The following is a 12,700-nucleotide window of genomic DNA, read 5'->3' as shown; positions in this document are numbered from 1 at the left end:
AAAAAAACAGAACAGGAGGGAACACTTCCAAACTCATTTTATGAGGCCAGCATTACCCTGATATCAAAACCAGACCAAGGACATTATAAGAAAAGAAAATTAAAGGCCAATATCCTTGATGAACATAAATGCAAAAATCCTCAAAGAAATATTAGCAAACCAAATTCAACAGTACATTAAAAGGATCATACACCATGATCAAGTGGGATTTCTGCAAGGGATGCAAAGATGTTGAACATTCGCAAATCAATTGGTGTGATGCAACCACGTTAACAGAATGAAGGAAGAAAATCATATGATCATCTCAACAGATGCAGAAAAAGCATTTGACATTCTTTCACGTTAAAAATTCTCAACAAACTGGATATAGAGGGAATGTACCTCAATGCAATAAAGGCCATATATGAAAAGCCCATGGCTAGTATCATACTCAATGGTGAAAAGCTGAAAGCTTTTCCTCTGAGATCAGGAATAAGACAAGGATGCCCACTCTTGCCACTCATATGCAACACATTGGTGGAAGTGCTAGCCAGAGCAATTAGACAAGAAAAAAAAAAAAAAGGCATCCAGATTGGAAAGGATGAAGTAAAGTTGTCTCCATCTGCAGATTACATGATCATATTTATAGAAAACTCTAAAGTCTCCACCAAAAATCTGTTAAAACTAATAAATGAATTCAGTAAAGTTGTGGGATACAAAATCAATATATAAATATCAGCTGCATTTTATATACCAACAATAAATTATCAGAAAGAGAAATTAAGAAAACAATCCCATTTCCAACAGCATCAAAAAGAGTAAAATACTTCGGAATAAATTTAACCAAGGAGGTAAAAGATCTGTATGCTGAAAACTGTAAGACACTGATGAAAGAAACTGAAGATTCAAATAAATGGAAAGCTATTCCATCGTCATGGATTGGGAGAACATTGTTAAAATGTTCATACTACCCAAAACAATCTACAAATTCAGTGCAATCCTTATCAAAATTTCAAAAGCATTTTTCAATTAGAAATAGAAAAAACAGTTCTAAAATTGGTATAGACCCACAAAAGACCTTGAATAGCCAAAGCAATCTTTTCTTAAGAAAGAACAGGGCTTCCCTGGTGGCGCAGTGGTTAAGAATCTGCCTGCCAATGCAGGGGACACGGGTTCGAGCCCTGGTCTGGGAAGATCCCACATGCTGAGGAGCAACTAAGCCCGTGCGCCACAACTACTGAGCCTGCACGCTAGAGCCCGTGAGCCACAACTACTGAAGCCTGCGTGCCTAGAGCCTGTGCTCTGCAACAAGAGAAGCCACCGCAATGAAAAGCCCTCGCGCCACAACTAGAGAAAGCCCACATAAAGCAACAAAGACCCAACACAGCCAAAAAATAAATAAAAATAAATTTAAAAAAAAGAAAGAAGAATAAAGCTGATGGCATCATGCTTCCTCATTTCAAACTATACTATAAAGCTACAGTAATCAAAACAGTATAGTACCGGCATAAACAAAGACACATACATCAATGGAACCCAAAAGAGGGACTTCCCTGGTGGTCCAGTGGTTAAGACTCCTCACTTCCACTTCAGGGGGCGCAGGTTCGATCCCTGGTCAGGGAACTAACATCCCGCATACCACACAGCATGGCCAAAGAAAAAAAAGAACACAATAGAGAGCCCAGAAATAAACGCATGCATATATGGTCAATTAATTTATGACATAGGAGCCAAGAACACAGAATGGGGAAAAGATTCTCTTCAATAAATGGTGCTGGGGGGAACTGGAAAGTCTCATGCAAAGGAACGAAACTAGACCCCTATCTTACACCTTATGCAAAAATCAACTTAAAACAGATTAAAAGATTTGAACGTTAAGACCTGAAATTGTAAAACTCCTAGAAGAAGACAGGGGAGTAAGCTCCTTGACATCAGCCTTGGCAATGATTTTCTGGATTTGACACCAAAAGCAAAAGCAATAAAAGCAAAAATAAACAAGTGGGACTACATCAAAATAAAAAGCTTCTGCACAGCAAAAGAAACCATCAACAAAATGAAAAGGCAACCTATGAAGCAGCAGAAAGTATTTGCAAATCTAAGGGTTAATATTCAAAGTATATAGAGAACTCATACAACTCAATAGCAAAAAGCAAACAATCTGATTTAAAAATGGCAGAGGACGTGAACAGACTTCTTTTTTTAAAGACACACTAATGGCCAACAGGTACATGAAAAGGTACTCAACATCATTAATCATCAGGGAAATGCAAATCAAAACCACAATGAGGTATCATCTCACACCTGTTAGAATGCTTATCATCAAAAAGACAAGAGATAGCAAGTGTTTCTGAGGATGTGGAGGAAAGGGAACCCTTGTTCAATGCTGGTGGGAATGTAAATTGGTTCAGCCACTATAGAAAAACAGTATGGAGGTTCCTCAAAAAATTAAAAATACAACTACCATATGATCCAGCAATCCCATTTCTGGGTACCTCACCAGAGGAAATGAAAACAGGATCTCAAAGAGATTATCTGCACTCCCATGTTCATTGCAGCATTATGCACAGTAGGCAAGATATGGAAAAACCTAGTGTCTGTTAACCAATGAATGGATAAAGATGTGGTGTATGTATGTAGTGTACACACACTCATACACACACAAAGGAATATCATTCAGTCATAAGAAAGAAGGACATCCTGTTGTTTGAGACAACATGGATGGACCCTGAGGGCATTATGCTAAGTGAGATAAGACAACTGCTGTATGATAGCACTTATATGTGGAATCTAAAAAAGCTGAACTAATAGAAACAGGGACTAGGATGGTGGTTACCAGGGAATGGGACTGGGACTGGCTGTAAAGGGGAGATGTTGGTCAAAGGGTACATACTTCCAGTTATAAACTATATCAACATGCTGTACATGACATCCCCAGAACATATTCATCTTATAACACTGAATTATATACTTGAAAGTTGCTAATAAGAAAGTAGATCTTAAATGTTCTCACAAAAAGGAAATGGCGATTATATGATGTGATGGAGGTTATTCGCTAATGCTATGGTGGTAATCATTCTGCAATATATGTCTGTCAGATCAATAGGTTGTACACCTTAAATTTATAAAGTGTTATATGGCAATTATATCTCAATAAAGCTGGGGGGAAAAACAATCAAAATTTTGTTCACAGTCTCTGGACCATAGTAAAAACAGATGAAACTACATTTATACTTAATATGAGAAACTGAAGTTGTCTCAGAGTTTAATTTACGGTAAAAAGTATCAACAACATGACAAATGTGGAATGACCTAGAATGGGCTGTTGGGGAGCGTTCACTGAGAACCGTACCTGAGCTGCTGATAGTGGACTCGTAAGAGCCTGCAGGGGCGCCTACTTTCCACCGTCCAGGCTCTAAGGAAGGCGGGCGATGGGATGGAAAACTCCGAGAAGGAGGGCAAGGTCATGGCCTAGAAAAGAAACAGACATCGGAAAAAGCACTCTTAAAAACAGACTGCTTTAGGAAAAAAAAAAATGAAGCGCTACGCAAACAATGACATTTAAGGGAAAGAGTATCTTAGGTAATGATAATATCTACCAAAAAATCCACAGGAATATCGTTTAAATGAAATTAACCCTGAGTAATTTTTGTATTCCTCCCTACTGCAATCAGCCTGAGAGATAAGTGACTTTTCTGTTTCTAAATCTGAGCCAAAAGCTCCTTTTCAAGGATTATGTTTTAGAAAATGAAACTTTAATTTCTATATGACTATAACTCAAGAGCAGAGGCTTCTCTCATAAAAGCAAGGACTCATCTTCAACTTCCATCTGTGCTAATATAATTCAACAAAGTTTGCTCTGCCATGGAAATAACTTCTGATTTTGAAATATTTCAGAATCTCTGGATCCAAATGCTAGGCCCAAACCACTGGACTAATTCTGTAGGGGTGGATAACTATTTATATACTTAGGCTGTAGTATATAAAATGGCCAATATTCATCCGTTTTAAATCTAGAAACAGCAATTTTGTATCTTTTAATCTAATATAAGAAAAAAAGTCTCTACTTGTTCTTATTAGAATAAGACCATTTGTTTTTTTTTGAGGAAGGTATTTCAGATATTGAAGACACACAGAAGTCACCTTACATGCACCTACACTTTTTCCTTTAAGAGCAAGAAGGGATGCTCATTTTAATCCAGTGAGAATAAGATGCTTCTTAAGCATTTTGTGTTGTATTCAACCCAGCCTTTCCATTTGGACAGAACACTGTCTGTGAGTATTAATGTCCAGGAAAACAATACAGTATCTAGTTTAACATCCTAACATAAACCTGATATTCTGACCTCCTGGGCAACTGACAACACAGCTTTTACTAACAACATTTAACACATGAATCACAATGACACAAAAACAATGTAAATAAAGGAGTAAAGTGAATGCTTTACAAGTGTTCCAACAAATGTTTCCCTAAAAAATCAAAATGAACATAAGCTGCAAGTCACTGAGGAGATTTCAAATGAAAGCGCAGCATGCCTGTCAGAGGGGATAAATGAAAGCCACAGGCAACTGGTAGAAACCAACCCAGGGAGCTGTCTGAGCAACATGTGGGTGTGGCCTGTTGGGTACTCACCACTGAACCTGGCATACAACACATGCCCTATCAGAACAGACTGTAATTGAGGGAAAAGGAAATAGAAGAATATATTAATATCTCACTGGAAGCAGCCAGATCACCACTAAGGTATGCTGCAGGAGGAAGGCTGACCTGAGACTTCAGCTCCCCCAAGGTAGCATCTTCTGAGATTTCAACGTCTCCCAAGTAGCGGAGGGAAACTTCTGCATGTGCATCACTGGGAGCATCTGCAAAGGACAGAGCAAGACGTTTGACAGGAGCTTTAGACGTACTTAGCTCTTATTTCTGAAATACAGGCCACGTTTTGATACTGCAAACGGGTTTAGTACAATTCCATCCAAGCAACTCAGAATCTGAATTCCTCGGGTCAGCCCCTCAGGACTTCACAGGGAGGAAGCAGGACCCAGTAGATGGGCAGCCAGGGAGCATGCTGTGGGCACAGCACCAGGTCTTCTCACTAGGATGGCTGTGAGGAATTTTACACATGTGCTGTCTACCTGGAATGCTCTTTCCCACACCCTCTCCCTCCTCAAAGAGGACTCTGCTGGTTGGATACTCTGCCCTGCTCTCATCTTTTATTTAACCTGTTTCTCTCTCGTAACACTTGTCCCAACTTGTTACTCTTTTGTCTGTCTGTTTTCTTGTGTGTATGCATGTGTTTTTTTACATATATATATATAGAGAGATATATATTTTTTTTATTTAATCTGTCTCCCCTACAGAATATGATTTTCAAGAGAGAACAGGTCATCTATCTTGTTTGTCTCTCCAGTGCCAGGAATGGTGGGTGCCACACAATAAATGCCCAATAAATGTTTACTGACTGAAAGAATTCTTGACAATATGAAGGCCTTTCTACATTTGTTTTAAAAAGGGGAAAACAAAATGCTCTCTCATATAAGACTCTGGATATAAAAGTTGATAACTAAATTTGAAATCAGTAATTTGACTCATTTTTGCTTTAGTTAAATGTCTTTGCTTACTGCTGGGCACACTGCTAATACATAATAGAAAATTAATTATAAGTAAATTAAGTAAAAAAGCTCTCTTCATGAGTGGTCCTTCTTGTGTCTTAAGGATGCTGTAAGCTGGTATTACCTGAAAGACACTTTTAGGAAATTCTCAGAAATAAAAATATTTGCCGTATGTTGTGATACAGAAGGACTACCAAAAAAATGAACTGTTTTCTTTACTTTCATGGAGAAACACACTGCCTTCTAAGTTGTAACTATTATTCTATCACAAAATCATTTTTAGAATTGTTTAACATGTCTAATATAACTCAAACAAAAAATAATAATGCCAATTTCATAGCTAATTCAACATGAAGTATTTTATTGCTCTATACATATAATCCTAACTTCAAAAAGTAAGGAGATCATTTATGTTAGTTTCAGTACTGAATTTTAACAGATAAAAAGAACTATAAATATATAATACTTCAAGGCATTAAAAAAGCTAAATAATTAAGCATGATAAAAGGAAAAAATATAAAAACTTGGTCCTACTAAAAATATATTCTCTTTATCTACAGTTACAAAGGAGATTAACTTGTATCTTCTTTTTTTTTTTTTTTTTTTTTTTTGTGGTACGCGAGCCTCTCACCGTTGCTGCCTCTCCTGCTGCGGAGCACAGGCTCTGGACGCGCAGGCCCAGCGGCCACGGCTCACGGGCCCAGCCGCTCCGCGGCATGTGGGATCCTCCCGGACCGGGGCACGAACCCGAGTCCCCTGCATCGGCAGGCGGACTCTCAACCACTGCGCCACCAGGGAAGTCCCTGTATCTTCTTATAATGAAGTGGAAACCCACTTTTTACAATGGCAGTTCAAACTCCCTGCCTTTGCTCATCATGACGTGTGTGCTGAATTCTGCCTGTGGAGAAGAAACTTAGACAGAGTGAAACGATATGTTTATACCCTGTCTGTGAGTCTTCTCAGAAGTCAGTGAGCTGGAACGCCCTTGAAGGAGCTCCTGGGTGGAGGCAGCAAAAGGAACAGGAGCTGCCTGGGGTCTGGACTCCAGCCCTGCCTCTCGGCCCTTGGGGCTGCAGGGAAGTCACTGGAAGCGACTGAAGCTTCAAAGTCTTAGTCTGTTACAGTAACTGGGGCCGCTATTCCTATTGCCATGAGGTGCTTGAGAGGTGATATTATGTAACAATTCCTTGAAAAAATGTAATATATTGCTATAATAATAATGATAATAAAAGTAACAGATGGCAAATGAAAGGGAAAGCCAAAAAAAGAAAGATGGTATTTTATAGAGGTTACAAACCACTGTATAAAAATAGGATGGTATTATTATTATACTATGAATTATGGAATAGATGTTGATTTTCAACCTTATATTTAAAAAATACATATTTCAGTTGCCTCTCAGCAGAAGTAATCATTTTACTTTTCTTTATGACACACTGGCTGATGTAATTCTGTTGTGTTCTCACCTTGGATGGAATTAGCTCTCCAGACCCCGCCTTGAGAAAAGGTACAGTTTTTCTGGTCCTGATGACTCTTCCAGTGATGCAAGGGACCCCGTGGCTGGTACCACCAGATGGGCAACTTCAGGAAACCCTGAGGAATGGAGATTTCCAACTGCTGTGATGCACAGAGATTAAGTCAACTTCTCCTTCCACAGAAAGAAACTTTTTTTTTTTTGGCCATGCCAGGCATCTTGTGGGATCTTAGTTCCCTGACCAGGGATAGAACCTGTGCCCTCGGCAGTGAAAGCAAGGAGTCCTAACCACTGGACCACCAGGGAATTCCCAGAAAGAAACATCTCGATACAGAAAATGTTCCTGAATTTATTTTTCCTTAAGATATATGTATTAACTGTCATGTATTATACTTGCTTATTACTGTTTTTACAATCAAAGTTTAAAATCATAAAAATCAGTCTTTAGGATGACTGGGACCAATGTTCTATATCTTCTTTTTCAAAATTTTGTTGCACTGGGTCTTAGTTGTGGCTCCAGGGCTCCTTAGTTGTGGCATGCAAAGTCTTAGTTGCAGCATGCATGTGGGATCTAGTTCCCTGACCAGGGATCAAACCCGGGCCCCCTGCACTGGAAGCGTGGAGTCTTATACGCTGCGCCACCACGGAAGTCCCTGTTCTTTATCTTAGTAGCTACAGTAAGTGAAAAGTATAAATAAACTAACAAAACATTTGACAGAACAAACTATATAAATGTTTTCAGGCATTGTAAGAGCACCATAGCCCAAGCACCAGTTACATGCAGTTTTTATTTATGAAAGTTTCTAAAGGAACTTTATAGAGATCCAACAACCTACTGATCTAAGGTGCATTCCTATATACCAACTCCATGAAATAAACTCATCTCCTTAAACACATTCTGTAATTTCAGTTTTACTAATTTAACTGGTTCTTCCCCATCCCTTTTTTGAGTGGGTAGAGAACTTGAATAGATTTACTAAATGAAAGATCAGTTGCTATTACAGTGCTCAGTTTCCAACAACAGAAGATGAGAATGTGAAAAAAAACCATGTAAAGTATCTTAAATGTGTATTTCAAGAAATGCATATTAAAATGAGAATAGTTTTCTGTTTATCAAATTGGTGAAGATTAATAAATACTCAACTTCCACGCAGTAGATAAATAAATGTAAATCAGAGCAAAAAACTCCATTTTTTTTCACTTGTCAAAAACCAGGAAGTCTAATAATATTCTACGTTGGTGAAACTGTAAGTAAACCTGAACTCCTGTAAATTGGTTCCAGGAGTATAAACTGCTGCGAAGTTTCTGGACGGTAATTTGGTGCTGTCAAAATTTAAAATGCTCGAGCCCTTTGACCAACCCAGCCATTCCATGGTTAGGATTTTACCTTCTGATATACTAGCCCATGAGTACAAAGATATTCACTGTAAATCATTTATGGTAGCAAAAACCATGAAACAACCTCAAGGTCCCTCTTCAGAAGACTGGTTATATTACGGTAGGCCATAACTTTTGACAAAGCGATTTCAATTCTAGGAATATCCTGTAGATACATATGTGCAAAATGGCAAATAAATGATATTTTTGGCAGTGTTATTTGTATCAACAAAGACTGGATACAACCTAAATATTCTTTGAAAAGAGACTGGTTAAAAAATAAATCATGGTACCTCCACATATATCAAATAGAATGAGATAACTTTATGGGTACTGATATGGCATATCATATCATATATATATGGGGGTAATGAAAAAAGCTAGGTGCAGAATAGGGTGTCAAGCTTATAATCATTTGTGTAAATAAAAATATGTATATACATATGAATGTGTACATATATGTTATGTATATACACATACATACGTGTGTGTGTGCATTAAAAAGCACGTGCCTCTGGAAGGATACAGAGGAAGCTGGCTGCCTGTGGAGGGAGGACCCCAAGTGGCAGGGGGACAGGAGGGATGGGGGATACCTTTCCTGGCCCAGCTTTTTATAAACTTTGAATTTTGTATCATGAATATTATCAATTCAAAAATTAACTTTAAAGAGCACAGTATAAAATACAACAGAATTCTATGAAGTCATGAAAAAGAATAAGGTAGGTCTGTATGTGCTGATGTGAGATCAAGATATATTAAATGAATAAAAACAAACAAAAAACAAAAGGTATAAAACAGTGCATAGAATATGACCCCCTTTATGTAAACTTTGAAAAGGATACGCACATATTTACATTCAGCATACAAACAGGCATAATTTTTTTCTTGGAAGGATACACAAGGAAAAATAAGTTTATTGTGGCTCTTTCTGGAGAGAAAGATATGGGAGAAACTTCTGTTTATCATTTTATAGCCTTCTACACTGTCTGAGTTTTCTAATCATAAGCAAATGATTATCTGAATGCTGGAATTCTGGGTCATTTTCATCTTTACATGTGTCCACATTAAAACAAAAACAAAAACAAAAACAAACTAATAAGTAATGGCTTTTCCAAGTGGTAATACACAGTGTCTATGGAAGAGCAGTGGTGTGAGCCCTCTCACAGACCTACATTAGGACTGTAAACTTGGTACGACTCTTTGGGAAAACTATTTGGCTTGTTAATTCCATCTTTAGAATTGTCTTTAGAAGGATTTATATTTATTACTATCTATAAGAACAAAAAATTTAAAACAAGCTAAAATCCGAACAACAGGGATATAGGTGAATAAAACTGTGGTAAGTCATATATTGGATATAATGATTGTTTCTGGATTTTATGGTCAGGTTAAAAAATAAAATATAAAAAGTAGGAAATTAAATTGTACATACAATTTGACTTTATAGGAAGAAAATATATAATGATGTAAAATATGGTAGCTGTCTGATTGGTAGGATTTTGGGTAAGTACTCTATTCTTGTATTTCCCCATTTTCACACAATGAGAACATATCATCCTTGCAATCATAAAATAGTAAATGTTATTTACAAAACGTCTATTCAGGAGCAAAATCTTACCAGAGGAGGAAGTTTTCCTTCAATTAAAAGCAAAGTGTCTCCGGAAGAGAGCATAAGCTCTTTCAGTGCTGCATCCTGGGAATACAGAAAGTGAAAATCTTTTTTGTCACTTATGACTTCTGAAAGGAAGAAAGAGACCATTCGATCTTCTTAAAAAAACCCTATGCCTCTATTACCCTTTCAAGATAAGCAAATGAATAACAAAGCAGATACTGAAGAGATGGAAATAAGCTAAAACCATAAAAAAGTATATATATATCATTATGTATTAAAACTGTATAATTATGAACTGTAAAAGATTAAAGGAAGGGAGATGGATGAGATAAGAAATGACAGATTAACTTACAGAAGATAAACTTTTAGTTAAGCCTAAAAGATGGGCTGGATTTGGGAAAGCCAGAGGAAACAAGAAGGAATTTCTCAAGGAAAGAAGAACATGGCGAAGTCAAGGTTAAGTCAAGAGTCAGTATGACTTGTTTTGGGGAAGAGCTAAGAGACTATAGAATGGGAGTTATCTGCTGGAGAGTAACGGGAAAGAAAACTGGGTTGGAAAGGTGGTCACAGGTCAAAGGGATGTGGAACAGAAAAAAAAGAGTTTTCAGTTGCTTTAAAAAAGCCACTCGGGCTTCCCTGGTGGCGCAGTGGTTGAGAGTCTGCCTGCCGATGCAGGGGACACGTGTTCGTGCCCCAGTCCGGGAGGATCCCACATGCCGCGGAGCGGCTGGGCCCGTGAGCCATGGCCGCTGAGTCTGCGCGTCCGGAGCCTGTACTCCGCAACGGGAGAGGCCACAACAGTGAGAGGCCCGCGCACCGCAAAAAAAAAAAAAAAAAAAAGCCACTCGATTTCTGCGAAGGGGGTTTTTAAAGATCAATCTAAGCTGCCACACCTGTGACATACTGAAGTGGGGAACACATGGGCTCAGGGAAGCCAGTTATAGTAACTTAGTTAAGAGGCAAAAAAACACAAAAAAACAAAAAAACAGGGCTTGAACCAGGAGGCCAGCAGTGGGAATGGTCAAGAAGGAGTGGAAAAACTGATTGAAGGCTGAGACCAAATATGACGGATATAAGGTAAGTAGTGTAAGCCACATTTCAGGCTGAAAAAGATCAGGATGGGAAAGACAAGAAGCAAACCTGGGAAGCGGAGCCAGTTCTGAGGGTAATGAGTTTGCTTTTAGATGAACTGTTTGATACTGATTTGGGAATTAATAAGAGGAGAAAATAAGGAAACCATTTGACTAGATATACTCTTTTGACATCCAAACTGTATGTCCTGAAGATTCTTTGAGGTTCACTTTTTACTCGAGGCAGTCAAATTCCTGGCCAGGACTCAAGAGGAGCCTCTCTGTATTGTCCCCGACTGTTACACAGCAAGCATTGTTCCCCGGAGGGCCCTGCTTTAGACCAACCTCTGTTGATGTTCAATGCCACTGTCTCACGGAACAGAAAGCAGGCGATAAAGACTGGGGCAAAGGGGAGTGAGCACAACTGTCTAAGCTTTCTCAAAAAGCTTTATTCTGGGTCTACTTCTAAGGCCATGGATTTGGACTGTGAGGTCTGATGCTACTTGGAGCAACAATAAGATGATTAACCAACACGAAAAGGTGCTCACATCGCTAATTATCAGAGAAATGCAAATCAAAACTGCAGTGAGGTATCACCTCACACCAGTCAGAATGGCCACCATCAAAAAGTCTGTAAGTAATAAATACCAGAGGGACTTCCCTGGTGGCGCAGTGGTTAAGAATCCGCCTGCCAATGCAGGGGACACGGGTTCAATCCCTGGTCTGGGAAGATCCCACATGCCGCGGAGCAACTAAGCCCGTGCACCACAACTACTGAGCCTGAGCTCTAGAGCCTGTGAGCCACAACTACTGAGCCCGCGTGCCACAACTACTGAAGCCCACGTGCCTCGAGCCTGTGCTCTGCAACAAGAGAAGCCCCTGCAATGAGAAGCCTGCACACCGCAATGAAGAGCAGCCCCTGCTCACCGCAACTAGAGAAAGCCCGTGCATCAATGAAGACCCAGTGCAGCCAAAAATAAATAAATAAATTTATTTTAAAAAATAAAAAATAATAAATGCTGGAGAGGGTGTAGAGAAAAGGGAACCCTCTTGCACTGTTGGTGGGAATGTAGATTGGTGCAGCCACTATGGAGAACACTATGGAGGTTCCTTAAAAAACTAAAAATAGAGCTACCATATGACCCAGTGGTCCCACTCCTGGGCATATATCTGGAGAAAACACTAATTTGAAAACATACATACACTGCAGTGTTCACAGTGTCACGATATACAACAGCCAAGACATGGAAACAACCTAAATGCCCACTGACAGATGAATAGGTAAAGAAGATGTGGTACATATATACAGTGGAATATTACTCAGCCATTAAAAAAAGAAATAATGCCATTTGCAGTAACACAGATGGACCTAGAGATTGTCATACCAAGTGAAGTAAGTCAAAGAAAGACAAATATCGTATGATATCACTTACACGTGGAATCTAAAAAAATGATACAAATGAACTTATTTACAAAACAGAAATAGACTCACAGACATAGAAAACAAACTTATGGTTACCAAAGGGGAAAGGGGGGGAGGGATAAATTAGGAGTTTGGGATTAACATATACACACGACTGT

At 38.8% G+C, this 12,700-nt stretch overlaps 1 protein-coding gene across 5 annotated transcripts in view; it reads right to left on the bottom strand.

Annotated features, from left to right (window-relative positions):
• The window catches only part of USP40 (ubiquitin specific peptidase 40), a 91,150-nt gene that overhangs the window by 9,181 nt on the left and 69,269 nt on the right, over positions 1 to 12,700 (bottom strand). For all 5 annotated transcript variants that reach the window (XM_082630660.1, XM_082630662.1, XM_082630661.1 and 2 more), the window contains 4 exons: positions 10,056 to 10,130; positions 7,053 to 7,179; positions 4,745 to 4,839; positions 3,329 to 3,447 (listed from right to left, as the gene is read on the bottom strand). In XM_082630660.1, coding sequence (XP_082486786.1) covers positions 3,329 to 3,447; positions 4,745 to 4,839; positions 7,053 to 7,179; positions 10,056 to 10,130 — 416 coding nt within the window. The remainder of the gene's footprint in view (positions 1 to 3,328; positions 3,448 to 4,744; positions 4,840 to 7,052; positions 7,180 to 10,055; positions 10,131 to 12,700) is intronic.

Source organism: Mesoplodon mirus, assembly GCF_964341445.2.
Source record: "Mesoplodon mirus genome assembly, chromosome: 8".
In the NCBI taxonomy this organism is placed as follows: Eukaryota; Metazoa; Chordata; class Mammalia; order Artiodactyla; family Ziphiidae; genus Mesoplodon; species Mesoplodon mirus.
Note: the sequence above shows the minus strand (reverse complement) of the source record. Positions and strands in the feature narration are given on the sequence as shown.